Source organism: Schistocerca nitens, chromosome 2 (assembly GCF_023898315.1).
Source record: "Schistocerca nitens isolate TAMUIC-IGC-003100 chromosome 2, iqSchNite1.1, whole genome shotgun sequence".
Lineage (NCBI taxonomy): Eukaryota > Metazoa > Arthropoda > Insecta > Orthoptera > Acrididae > Schistocerca > Schistocerca nitens.
The window spans coordinates 202420814-202434206 of record NC_064615.1 but is presented as its reverse complement, the minus strand read 5'-3'; the positions used below and the strand labels follow the sequence as shown (position 1 = coordinate 202434206).

Genomic DNA, 13393 nt, shown 5'->3' with positions numbered 1-13393 from the left:
GAACAAAGGAAGAGCATATGGACTATCAGACCAATTGTGTGATTGGATTGAGGAGTTCCTAGATAACAGAACGCATGTCATTCTCAATGGAGAGAAGTCTTCCGAAGTAAGAGTGATTTCAGGTGTGCCGCAGGGGAGTGTCATAGGACCGTTGCTATTCACAATATGCATAAATGACTTGGTGGATGACATTGGAAGTTCACTGAGGCTTTTTGCAGATGATGCTGTGGTGTATCGAGAGGTTGTAACAATGGAAAATTGTACTGAAATGCAGGAGGATCTGCAGCGAATTGACGCATGGTGCAGGGAATGGCAATTGAATCTCAATGTAGACAAGTGTAATGTGCTGCGAATACACAGAAAGATAGATCCCTTATCGTTTAGCTACAAAATAGCGGGTCAGCAACTGGAAGCAGTTAATTCCATAAATTATCTGGGAGTACGCATTAGGAGTGATTTAAAATGGAATGATCATATAAAATTGATCGTCGGTGAAGCAGATGCCAGACAGATTCATTGGAAGAATCCTAAGGAAATGCAATCCGAAAACAAAGGAAGTACTTTACAGTACGCTTGTTCGCCCACTGCTTGAATACTGCTCAGCGGTGTGGGATCCGTACCAGATAGGGTTGATAGAAGAGAGAGAGAAGATTCGTTACAGGATCATTTAGTAATCGCGAAAGCGTTACGGAGATTACAGATAAACTCCAGTGGAAGACTCTGCAGGAGAGACGCTCAGTAGCTCGGTACGGGCTTTTGTTAAAGTTTCGAGAACATACCTTCACCGAAGAGTCAAGCAGTATATTGCTCCCTCCTACGTATATCTCGCGAAGAGACCATGAGGATAAAATTAGAGAGATTAGAGCCCACACAGATGCATACCGACAATCCTTCTTTCCACAAACAATACGAGACTGGAATAGAAGGGAGAACTGATAGAGGTACTCAGGGTACACTCCGCCACACACCGTCAGGTGGCTTGCGGAGTATGGATGTAGATGTAGAATCCACATGTCAAGTGTGGTGAAACAGGCGCCAATGTCACGTCTGTCATTTTGTAGAGCATGCTCTGCAACAGGATATTGTGAGTTACCAGTACACACTCTCTACCTATGCCCATTCATCCTAATTGATAATTTGGTAGTAGTCATGCTGATGTAGAAGGCTGAACAGTGTTTACATAACAGCTGGTACATGACGTGTATCATTTCACAGGTGGCTCTGCCTTTGATAGTATATGTTTTGTTAGTTACAGGGCTGCTATAGGTGGTGGTAGGAGGATGCATAGGGCAAGTCTTGCAGCAGGGATGATCATGGGGATAACAGCCATAGGGTAGGGAGATTGGTGCAGGAGCATAGGGTCTGACAAGAATATTGTGGAGATTGGGAGGGTGATGGAAAAATGTTCTACGTGTGGTGGGCAAAAATTTAGACAGAAAGGATCTATTTCGAGGTGTGATTTTAGGAAGTCATGGCCCTGTTGAAACAGCTGATTAACACATTCCAGACCGGGATAATACTGAGTCACCAGTGGTGTGTTCCTTTTTGGAGGGATCAGCAGTACCAGGATTGGATGTGATGGCCCAGGAAATCTGGTTTCTAGCTAGGCTGGTGGGGTAATGACATGCAGTGAAGGCTGAGGTGAAAATGCTGGTGTATTACTGTAAAGAGTCTGCATCCTTGTGCTTTGGATGCCAAGGCTATATGGAAGGGAATGTTTGACACGGAAAAGATGGCAACTGTCAAAATGTAAGTACTGTTGTTTGTTTGTGGGTTTAATGTGGATGGAAGTGTGTAGCTGTCCTTCAGTGAGGACGAACTTAACATCAAGGAAAGTGTCACGAGATTCGGAACAGGACCATAAGAAATTTAATTGGGAGAAGGTATTCATAGACTGCAGGAATTTTAACAGGTCAGCCTCCCCATGAGTGCATATGGTACATGTATCCTTTTCCTTCACCCCTCTTCCTTCCCCTTCAACCCTTCTGCCTGAAGGAGGAGCCACTGACTCCGAAAGCACACCAATTACAACATCTTACGTGTGTGTTCTGGCGCCACCTGGTGAGCAGATTTTTTACCTATGCAATCAAATTATTTTGTTAATAATTGATTGGTTTCATTGTTATATTTTCAGTATTTGGAGCATCTAAGGTGTTGGTGAGCAAAAATACTCTAGGCTTCTCGAGAATTTAGGAAACACTGCTTCAACAGAGGTACATCTCACATGACTACCAGTCCCTATTATCCACAACCAGGATTTCTGAAAAAAGTTAACCAAAACCTGAAATCTGCCAGAATCATCTTCCACACCCAGTCTCAGGCCAAGTGAAATCAATCAGTTGGCTTAAAATTGTGCGTAATACCACTGTGGATGAAACTCGCAGAATCACTCCTGCCAAGTTATTCGCATTTCCTGTTAATTCAGCTATATCTAACATGTGGTCAAATCAATGACCTCCTCTCTGGGGAACAGCAATCTGAAGGGTATTAGGAAAAATTGGGAGGTGACCAGGAATAAAATTTGTCTTGCACACTGGAGGGAGGCATCCCGGTACAACATGGCCAGGTGCCTGGTCTTGTTGCAGATTGTTGATGTCGTTCTTGTGAAAAATGTCTGGTACCAGCATACAGGTAGTAAGAAGGTGACTGCCAAAATGTTGCCTCATTTTGTGGGGCAGTACAATGCAGTCAAGATGATCTCCCAAGTTAGCTTCCTGGTCCACCACCACGCCCCCATGAAACAGATTATAGCAGGCTTAAATCAGCTTAAAGCTATGTCTGGTAACCAGCTTTGAGATGTGCAAGAGCTGTTATCAATACCTGTTGCTGTGTCATAATGTCTTTGGCCCATTGCCTGGTAACTGCTGCTCAGGTATCTCGTTAGGGGACAGCAAAGTAGTGCTTCATAAGGATAAAGGCTCACACATGAGCTATGGCAACAGGGCTGGTTGAGAATCCACTGAGGTACTGCGACTTGTGGGCGACATGTTGCTGATGGCACCACGTAATGTCTGAAGGACTGGCTTTGGCATCTGAGTCCACTTGGAGCATTGAGGCAACATGTAAATTGTTAAGAGGGCAGCCACACTGAAGTCGCTGCTTGCTTGCTGCTTGGACACAGTGACTAGGAATGGAAGATTAGAAAATCCCTGTGTTCTGCCATAAGGTTCTGCCATCCTGGTTACTGAGACACAATGTGCTGCTGTATTGTGCGGTTCTGACCTATATGGGCGAACTGGTAATGCTCTGTTCTTTAATAAGCAATTGTGTTACTTCTTAGTTCTGTCTCACATTTGTCGGTGGGTTGCCTTGGCAGTATACTTACAATAAGCTGGCTAGCGGATATTGTCAATATGTAAGCTATTTTATTTGTATGTCAGGCCAGTGGCACTGACAGAGGTAGCTGGCTTTCAACTTGTTCCATGATACTTCGGCATTAACTGGTGTTTGTATTTTGATTCTTGTGACCTCTCACACTTGTGGCTGTTTGATGCTTTCTTCTTAGCATATTCTTTATTTTTTATTTTACTGTCTGAAGACTAAATTTTAAATTCAGGTTGAATTTTGTGTAGCAAAAGCTTAAAGACTTTTTGAGTGTTCAGGCAGCCTCTTACTGTTTATGGAATCTGTGTACGGAATCTAAAAATGTTAAAATACAGCCCAATGCAGGGCGTTATTTTCTAAAGGCTTTATTCAAGAGCGGCTTGCTAAGTTTTGGTAGCTCATTTGAAACGCTGTTGGCCACCTGAGACAGATATTTAAATTCTGATGTTCATTTAGGTAATTTAATATGACTGTCACGGCTGTTTGCCATATGCTACTTTTTTTATTTTATAAATTTTGCTTACCTTGGTTGCTAACTAAGGTGAGCTACTAACTGTTACTGTTTTAAAATCGTATTTAAACACATTAGTTGCTGTGAAGGTTTTTAGTTAATTACTGTGTTTTTATTCTATTGTGTTTTAAGCCTACCGTGATAGTTACAACAGGTATTCATATTTTATTCCTTGTGCACTCACTGTTCTGAGTGTTTACCAGAGCAGAAAAGTTGACAGGGTGTAAACTGCTTTTCTAAGGTGTGTGAATGGATCATTAAAGAGCACTAAAACTTCTTTTTGTTTATATGTTCGATCTTATTGTTAAATTAAAGTAACTGAAACTGTTTCAATTTATTTGATATAGCACTTTATCACACACCAACCTAGCTCCCTACCATTTAAAACAGCATCAATAAATATAATATCAGAAACACAAATAGCCGCCCCTATCACAACTTAACCTTATTCTTGTACAGAAAGGAGCACAGTACACAGCCATGAAAAATGTTTACCAACCCCCTCCACAATTAAAAGTGCTGGCAGATAATGAGAGTATTAGAAAATCAAATATTTTTTGCTTGACAACTCCATCTACTGCATATATGAATTTCTGAGAAGATACGATGTACGTGGTTGGATTACATTTACTAAATTTTATTGTAGATTAAGATTAAAACAAAACAAAAATCAGTTACGTAAATTACGATTATGTAGCCATGTGTATTTTCACAGAGCAAATATATCGTATTTGTGAACATTTCAACAGGTTCCACATCATGAATATGATCCACGGGCCATGCAAAAGAAATAAATTGAGTAATGAATCGCTGCCAACTGTGTATGGACTGGTCTACTACAAAGGAAGACAAAGAAACAGGATGATAATTTAGCAATAACTGGAGAACCAAGGACTTTTATGGATGATCAGTTGCAGCTTACTGTGATGCTTTCAGCAAGATGGAATGAGTGAGACTATTAGACACGATGTCAATAATAGAGTATGTGGAAGCAGAATCAGTTAATAGAAAAATACAATTTAATGGCAGTTGCTTTTTTGCTTGCACCAAAATATTTAGAGTTCAGTTCCAAACTTACTTCAGTATTTCATTGTGGCTCTCAAAGAGTCGTCTGGAAGTTGCAAGTAGTAAGGCAACAGTAAGATCAGCCACTGCATCAGTGAGAACATCTGGAGTATACCCAATTTTGATGCCACGCTTCTTGACTTCATGTACATCAATATGATCGTACCCTACAGACATTGTACCAATAACTTTTAAGTCTGGCCCTGTAAATAAAGAAGCATTGCAATTAATAGAGAACACAAGTTTATTTTTTAATTTTGAATAGAATATTCTATGGTTAAACAACTGTGATTAAACCCTCCTACTAGATAAAACTGTGAAGACTAATGCAACTTTCTTGGCAGGACAGCACTGCTACAATAAAATAACTTAATTTTCCAGAAAAATTTGCTGCTTAATATTAATATTTTCCCGAATTCGCTATCCTTTCAACATTTTCCTGTTCACGGATATCTGTCATACTCTATTGCTAAAAACATTACAAATTAAAACATAACACCTGCATTGAAGAGGTTCCATGTTTTCCCAATTCAGCAGCAGATTCTGCTGCTATAGCTGGAGTCACAAACGTGGGGTCGAGTTTAGGTTTGTTCTGTGCACCTATGTCTCATGACGTTCCCTAACAGCCAATGAGCATTCAGTAGTGTTCTGAGCGCTTTACTGTGAATGTTATGTGCAATACCAGTATTATACTCGATCGCAGCGAGTTATTTAATGAATTTTTATTCCATTTGTTGCGAGTTGTCATGGCTGATGGCGTTGCTAGCATAAAATCCTACACCAGCAAGTGAAAGACATAATTTGCGAGATACACATTTTCATTAGGCGCAAAACACGTGTATGCGCATACCCCAATTTTTGTTTGGAACCAGCAACAATGCAATCCCCCTCATAGTCTTAACCTGTGTGAACCCCCATCATTCATGGACTGGACTATAGACGCATCACATGTAATGGAGGAGGCTTGCAAGTATCTATATCTACATCTATACTCTGCATACCACTCTGAATTGTGTAGAGAACAGTAAGAATAATAGTTGGTGATCATCCTCGGTCATAATGTAGGTACCTCTTCAAGGAGTTAGGCATTCTAACTGTATTGCACGACACATATTACCACTAACGAAATTCATGACAAATAATCCATCACAATTTGAGAAGAATGGAGATGCCCGTACCCTTGACACTAGAGGGAAAAAAAACCTTTATTACTCATTATTAAACCTGTCATTGGCCTAGGCAACAACAATTTTTGATCATTTGCCCAATAATATAAAATTATCAAAAGGCAGCAAAGCAAGTTTTAAATGTAACCCAAAGTCATTCTTCTTCTTTTCCATGGACCAGTTTCCATCTGAAAACTGGTAGGGGGAGTAAAAAAGGAAGTTCCTTGGTACATACCACTGTAACAGTTAACAGGACTTTTTCGCATGCCATTTGTGTGAAATTAATGATTGCTTAAGCACCTCTGCACATGCTGTAATTAGTCTAAACTTGCAATCTTGCTTCGCAACTCCTATGGAAACAATATAGAGCAGATTATAGTATATTCCTACAGTCATCACTTAAAACTGGTTCCAGAAACTACCTAAATAGGATTTCACAGGATAATTTGCACCATTCTTCAAGTTTGTACCAATTCAGTTCTTTCAGGATCTTCATGACACACTACCATGCATCAAATAAACCAATTTGTGGTGCTTTTCTTTGTATCCATTCAATATCCTGTTAGTCCTATTTGGTACGGGTCCCATACATTTGAGCAATATTCTATGATGGGCCACAACAAATGTTCTGTATGCCATCTTCTTTGCAGACTGACTGCATTTCCCAAGTATTCTACCAATAAACTGCAGCCTGCCATCTCCTTTATCCACAAATGAGCCTATGTGATCATTCCATTTCACAACCCTACAAATTTTTACACTCAAATATTCACACACATTGACAGATTCCACCAGTGACACATTAATATTGTCGTCATAGGATACCATATTTTTTCATTTTTTGAAGTGCACTGTTTTACATTTCGGAACACCTAAAGCTAATTGCCAATCTTTGCACCACTCTGAAATCTTATCAAGATATGACTGAATATTTGTGCAGCTTTTCTCACAGAGTACTTCATTACAGATAACTGTTTCATTTTTGAAACATTTGAGGTTACTATTAACATTGTTTGCAACATGAACAGCAAAGGTCCCAACACATTTCCCTGGGGCACACCTGAAGTTGCTTCTACATCTGTCAATGACTGCATCTAAGATGAGATGCTGTGTTCTCCCCACCAAGAATTCCTCAATCGAGTCATAAATCTCGATTGATAACCCATATGAATGTACATTTGATTATAAGTGTTTGTGTGGCACTGAGTCAAATGCCTTTTGGAAGTCAAGAAACACTGCATCTATCTGACTCCCTTGATCCATTGCTTTCAGAATGTTATGTGAGAAAAGCCCAAGTTGGTTTTCAAATGATCAATGTTTCCAGAAGCTGTGCTGGTTGGCATGGAGGAGGTCATTCTGTTAAAGATACTTCATGACATTTGAGTTCCGAATATGTTCTAAGATTCTGTAACAAATATACGTCAAGGATATTCGACAGTAGATTTTTGTAGATGAATGGGACCTGTTATTTCTACAACCACTGACACAGTTTCTTGTTCAAAGGATCTCTGTTACATCATGGTCAGAGAAGGTACTAATACAGCCACAAATCTGGTACAGAATCTGAGAGTGATTCCATCAGGCATTAAAGCTTCGTTCAATTTAAACCACTCCAGCTGTTTCTCAAGGCCACTGTCACTAATATGTATTTCACTCATCTTTGGTGTGGTACACGAATTTAACTGGGGCATTGTTTCTGGGTTTTTCTTTGTGAAGGAACACTTTAAAACTGAGTTAAGTATTTCTGCTTTCACTTTGCTACCCTCAATTCCATGAGTGTCTGGACACTAACACTTGTACTACTAACAGTCCTTACATACAACCAGAATTTCTTCATTTTAGACTTATTATGTAGTAATCTCTGTTTGTTTAGAAGCTTCCTTACAGCGGCAGTATAGCATGGAAAGTCCTTTCCATCATGAACTGTTCTGCTTGGTACATATCTATCCAGTGCTTGGTCAACTATTATTTAAAACTTTAGACACAGTTTCCCTATACGCTCCCATCTGAGCTAAGAGTTTCAAGTTCATCACTGCTGCCTCTTTATCTAGTTTACTGAACATATAAATCACCTTATTTGTTTTAGTTGCCCTCTGCACTTTGGTAAACATTGTTGCTAGAACTACCTCATGGTTACTGATACTAGTTTCAATGTAAACATCCTTAAAGGTGTCAGGTCTATTTGTTGCCATTAGATCCAATATATTTACAGCATGAGAGGGATTCTGAACTATCTGTTCCAGGTGGTTTTCAGAGATGGTCTTCAATAATGATTCGCAGGATGTCTTGTCACACCCACCACTAACAAAACTGTAAGTAACCTAACTGATTATTGTATGATTAAAGTCTTCTCTGATGATTACAAAATGATAGGGGAACTTCTACTTATATATCTACACTCTACAAACTACCGTGAAGTGCATGGCAGAGGGTACATCCCATTGTACCAGTTATTAGGATTTCATTTATACACTCCTGGAAATTGAAATAAGAACACCGTGAATTCATTGTCCCAGGAAGGGGAAACTTTATTGACACATTCCTGGGGTCAGATACATCACATGATCACACTGACAGAACCACAGGCACATAGACACAGGCAACAGCATGCACAATGTCGGCACTAGTACAGTGTATATCCACCTTTCGCAGCAATGCAGGCTGCTATTCTCCCATGGAGACGATCGTAGAGATGCTGGATGTAGTCCTGTGGAACGGCTTGCCATGCCATTTCCACCTGGCGCCTCAGTTGGACCAGCGTTCGTGCTGGACGTGCAGACCGCGTGAGACGACGCTTCATCCAGTCCCAAACATGCTCAATGGGGGACAGATCCGGAGATCTTGCTGGCCAGGGTAGTTGACTTACACCTTCTAGAGCACGTTGGGTGGCACGGGATACATGCGGATGTGCATTGTCCTGTTGGAACAGCAAGTTCCCTTGCCGGTCTAGGAATGGTAGAACGATGGGTTCGATGACGGTTTGGATGTACCGTGCACTATTCAGTGTCCCCTCGACGATCACCAGTGGTGTATGGCCAGTGTAGAAGATCGCTCCCCACACCAAGATGCCGGGTGTTGGCCCTGTGTGCCTCGGTCGTATGCAGTCCTGATTGTGGCGCTCACCTGCACGGCGCCAAACACGCATACGACCATCATTGGCACCAAGGCAGAAGCGACTCTCATCGCTGAAGACGACACGTCTCCATTCGTCCCTCCATTCACGCCTGTCGCGACACCACTGGAGGCGGGCTGCACGATGTTGGGGCGTGAGCGGAAGACGGCCTAACGGTGTGCGGGACGTAGCCCAGCTTCATGGAGACGGTTGCGAATGGTCCTCGCCGATACCCCAGGAGCAACAGTGTCCCTAATTTGCTGGGAAGTGGCGGTGCAGTCCCCTACGGCACTGCGTAGGATCCTACGGTCTTGGCGTGCATCCGTGCGTCGCTGCGGTCCGGTCCCAGGTCGACGGGCACGTGCACCTTCCGCCGACCACTGGCGACAACATCGATGTACTGTGGAGACCTCACGCCCCACGTATTGAGCAATTCGGCGGTACGTCCACCCGGCCTCCCGCATACCCACTATACGCCCTCGCTCAAAGTCCGTCAACTGCACATACGGTTCACGTCCACGCTGTCGCGGCATGCTACCAGTGTTAAAGACTGCGATGGAGCTCCGTATGCCACGGCAAACTGGCTGACACTGACGGCGGCGGTGCACAAATGCTGCGCAGCTAGCGCCATTAGACGGCCAACACCGCGGTTCCTGGTGTGTCCGCTGTGCCGTGCGTGTGATCATTGCTTGTACAGCCCTCTCGCAGTGTCCGGAGCAAGTATGGTGGGTCTGACACACCGGTGTCAATGTGTTCTTTTTTCCATTTCCAGGAGTGTATATGGAACGCGGGAAGAATGATGGGTCTAATGCTTCTGAGCGTGCCGTAATTATTCTAATCTTATCCTAGTGACCCCTTTGTGAGCGATACATAGGAGGCTGTAGTACAGCCCTAGAACAATCATTTAAGGCTAGTTCGTGAAACTTTGTTAATAGACTTTCTTGGGATTGTTTACACTTGTCTTCAAGAGTGTGCCAGTTCCATTCCTTCAGTACCTCTGTGAACACTATCCCATGGGTTAAACAAACCTGTGACCATTTGTGCTGCCTTCTCTGTATAAATTCAATATCCACTGTTAGTCCCATATGGCACGGGTCCCACACACTTGAGCAGTATTCTAGAAACGGCTACACGAGCAATTTGTAAGCAATCTCTTTTGTCAACTAATTGCATTCCCCAGTATTCTACCAATAAACCGAAGTCTACCGCCTGCTTTATCCAGGACTGTACGTATGTAATCATTCAGTTCCTATCCCTACAAAGTGTTACACCCAGGTATTTGTATGAGCTGGCCGATTTCAATAGTTACTCATTGATATTATAGTCAAAGGATACTACTTTTTTTCATTTTGTGAAGTGAAAAATTTTATGTTTCTGAACATTTACAGAAATTTGCCAATCTCTGCACCACATTGAAATCTTTTCCACATCTGGCTGACAGCTTCTCTCATATAGTACTTCATTATAGATAACTACATCATCTGCAAAAAGCCTGATTTTACTATTAATATTGTCTGAAACGTCATTAACTTACAAAATGAACAGCATCAGTCCCAACGCACTTCCCTGGGGCACACCAAAAGTTTCTTTTACATGTGATGATGACACCCATCCAAAATAAGCTGTGTCCTCCCTACCAAAAAGTCCTCAGTCCAGTCACAAATTTCACTTGGTACCCCAGATGATTATACTTTTGACAATAACCACAGGTGCAGTTCTGAGTCAAATACTTTTCAGAAGTCAAGAAACACGGCATCTACCAGGTTGCCTTGATCCGAAGCTTTCAGTATGTCATTTGAGAAAATTGAGAGTTGGTTTTCATAAGATCAATGTTTTCGAAATCCGTGCTAGTTGGCAATGGGGAGGTCATTCTGTTGAAGATACCTCATTATGTTTGAGCTCAGAATATTTTCTAAGATCCTACAACAAATCGATGTCAAGGATACTGACAGTAGTTTTGGGATCACTTCTACTAATTCTCTCGTAGACAGATGTGACCTGTACCTTTTCCAAAAAAATGGGCACTTTTTTTTGTTCGAGGGATCTATGCTAGATTATAGTGACAAGAGGGGCTAACTCAGCTGCAAATTCAGCATAGAATCTAACAGGGATTCCATTGGGGCCTGGAGCTCTGTTCAATTTTAATAATTTCGACTGTTTATCAACACCACTGACACTAATACTTATTTCATTCATATCTTCAGTAGTATGAGGATCAAAGTGAGGCAATTCTTTTGGGTTTTCCTTTGTAAAGGATCATTTGAAAATGGAGTTAAGCAGTTCAGCTTTTGCTTTGCTAGCCTCCATTTCAGTTACTGTCTCATTTGCTAGGGATTGGACATTAACTTTGGTGCCACTAACAGCCTTAACAAATGACCATAATTTCTTTGATTTCTGCGAAATATTACTTGACAATACTCTGGTACGGTAGTCATTTAAGGCATCACGCACTGCTCTCTTGACGTTGAAATGCGTTTCATTCAGCATCTATCTATAGTCTTACACTTTGTTTTACACCTATTATGCAGTAATTCTGTTTTTTTAGAAGTTTCTTTACAGTGACCTGTATAACATGGAGGTTCCCTCCCATGATGAACTGTTCTACTGGGTACATATCTATCCAGTGCATTGCCAACTATTCTTTTAATCTTGAACCAGTGCTGAAAGTTTCAAGTTCCTCATTGATATGAGATATGACACATATTTAATCTAATTTACTTAACATATATGTCTTTCTGCTTGTTTTAGTTGACGTTTGTACTTTGGTAATCACTGTAGTCACATCTGTGTCATGGTCACTGATATCAGTTTTGATGCGGACATTCTCAAAGAAATTGGGTATGTTGTTGCTATTAGATTGAATGTATTTCCATCATGAGTGAGGGTCTAACTACCTGTTCTAGGTGTTTTCTGGGAAGTCATTTAGTAAAGTTTCCAGGATGTCTTATCATGCCCACCATTAACAAAACTGTAATTTTTGCAATTAATTGTTGGATGATTAAAGTCTCCACCAATGATTACAGTATGCTCAGGGAATGTTTTGTGCAAGTGAACTGAATTTTTCTCTAAAGTTTTCAGTTACATCTGGCAATGAATCTGGTGAGGGACAAAAGGATCCAATTATCATTTTATGCCCACCTCTGGTAGTGACTCTTGTCCAAAAAGTGTCACATGCAGCTTCAAATCCTGCCTTGCTGGATTTGAGTTTCTTGTCTACTGCAACAAATACACCACCTCCATTTCCCATTTGCTTATCCTTTTGAGATACACTTAAATTTTACCCAAAAACCTCACTGCTATCAATTTCATGTTTCAACAGCTTTCTGTACCTAATAAGCACTTCAAACTTGGGCATTTTGTTGCAAATGCTTTGGCAGTTTACCATTAGGGTTTTAATACTCTCACCTGTGGGAGGCGTTTCTTTTGATCTTACACTGATACTTCTGGGTGTCCTACAACTATTGTTATTTGGATCTAAATCTAAATAACCATTGTGTGCACCCCCATATACACAGTCAGCTACCTGAATAGCAGACACTGATGTGTAGTGCACACCTAACCTTCCATACCAATAAACTTAGATTTTATCTGAAGTTTTCGTTCACCTCAGTGGCGAGACTGATAGTGAATAGAAAGATGCAATTAAATTTTACATGTATTGTTGACACTGAATCTTGTCCAAACAATCCCACATGTAGCTTCAATTCACATCTCAATGGATTTTAGCTTCTTGTCTACTGCAACAAATACACCATCTCCATTTTCTATTAGCATATCCTTTTGATCAACACTTAAATTTTCTCCCAAAATCCCGCTGCTGTCAATTTCAGGTTTTAAATTGCATTCTGTACCTAGTATTATGTGAGCTTAATTGATTTTTATGACTACTTCGAACCCTGGCATTTTGCTGCGAAGTCTTTGGCAGTTCACCACTATGATTTTCTTACCCTCACCTATGAGGGCATTTCTTTGGCTCTTACACTGATATTCCTTGGTCTCATACAGCTACCAACATATGGGCTGGATGGAGAGTCATTTAATCTAATAAAACCACTGTGTGGAACCTCACACAGCTATGTGGGTGGCAGCCTCTGATGCGAAACACACAGCTGATCCATTTAGAGGAACCAAACAGTCCTCAACCACATGGCCCAAGTCTAGGAACTCATGGTCTAGCTTACCGCAGAATGTTCACAGTCTCTGGTTCAATCCTCC

The 13393-nt window shown here is 41.2% G+C and overlaps 1 protein-coding gene across 5 annotated transcripts in view; it reads right to left on the bottom strand.

Annotated features, from left to right (window-relative positions):
- LOC126235903 (glyoxylate reductase/hydroxypyruvate reductase) overlaps positions 1-13393 on the bottom strand; it is a 100070-nt gene that overhangs the window by 81258 nt on the left and 5419 nt on the right. For all 5 annotated transcript variants that reach the window (XR_007544835.1, XR_007544837.1, XR_007544836.1 and 2 more), the window contains one exon: positions 4914-5103. Coding sequence is in view for 1 of the 5 variants with exons in the window: in XM_049944849.1 (XP_049800806.1) it covers positions 4914-5103 (190 nt within the window). In the remaining 4 variants the exon portion in view is untranslated. The remainder of the gene's footprint in view (positions 1-4913; positions 5104-13393) is intronic.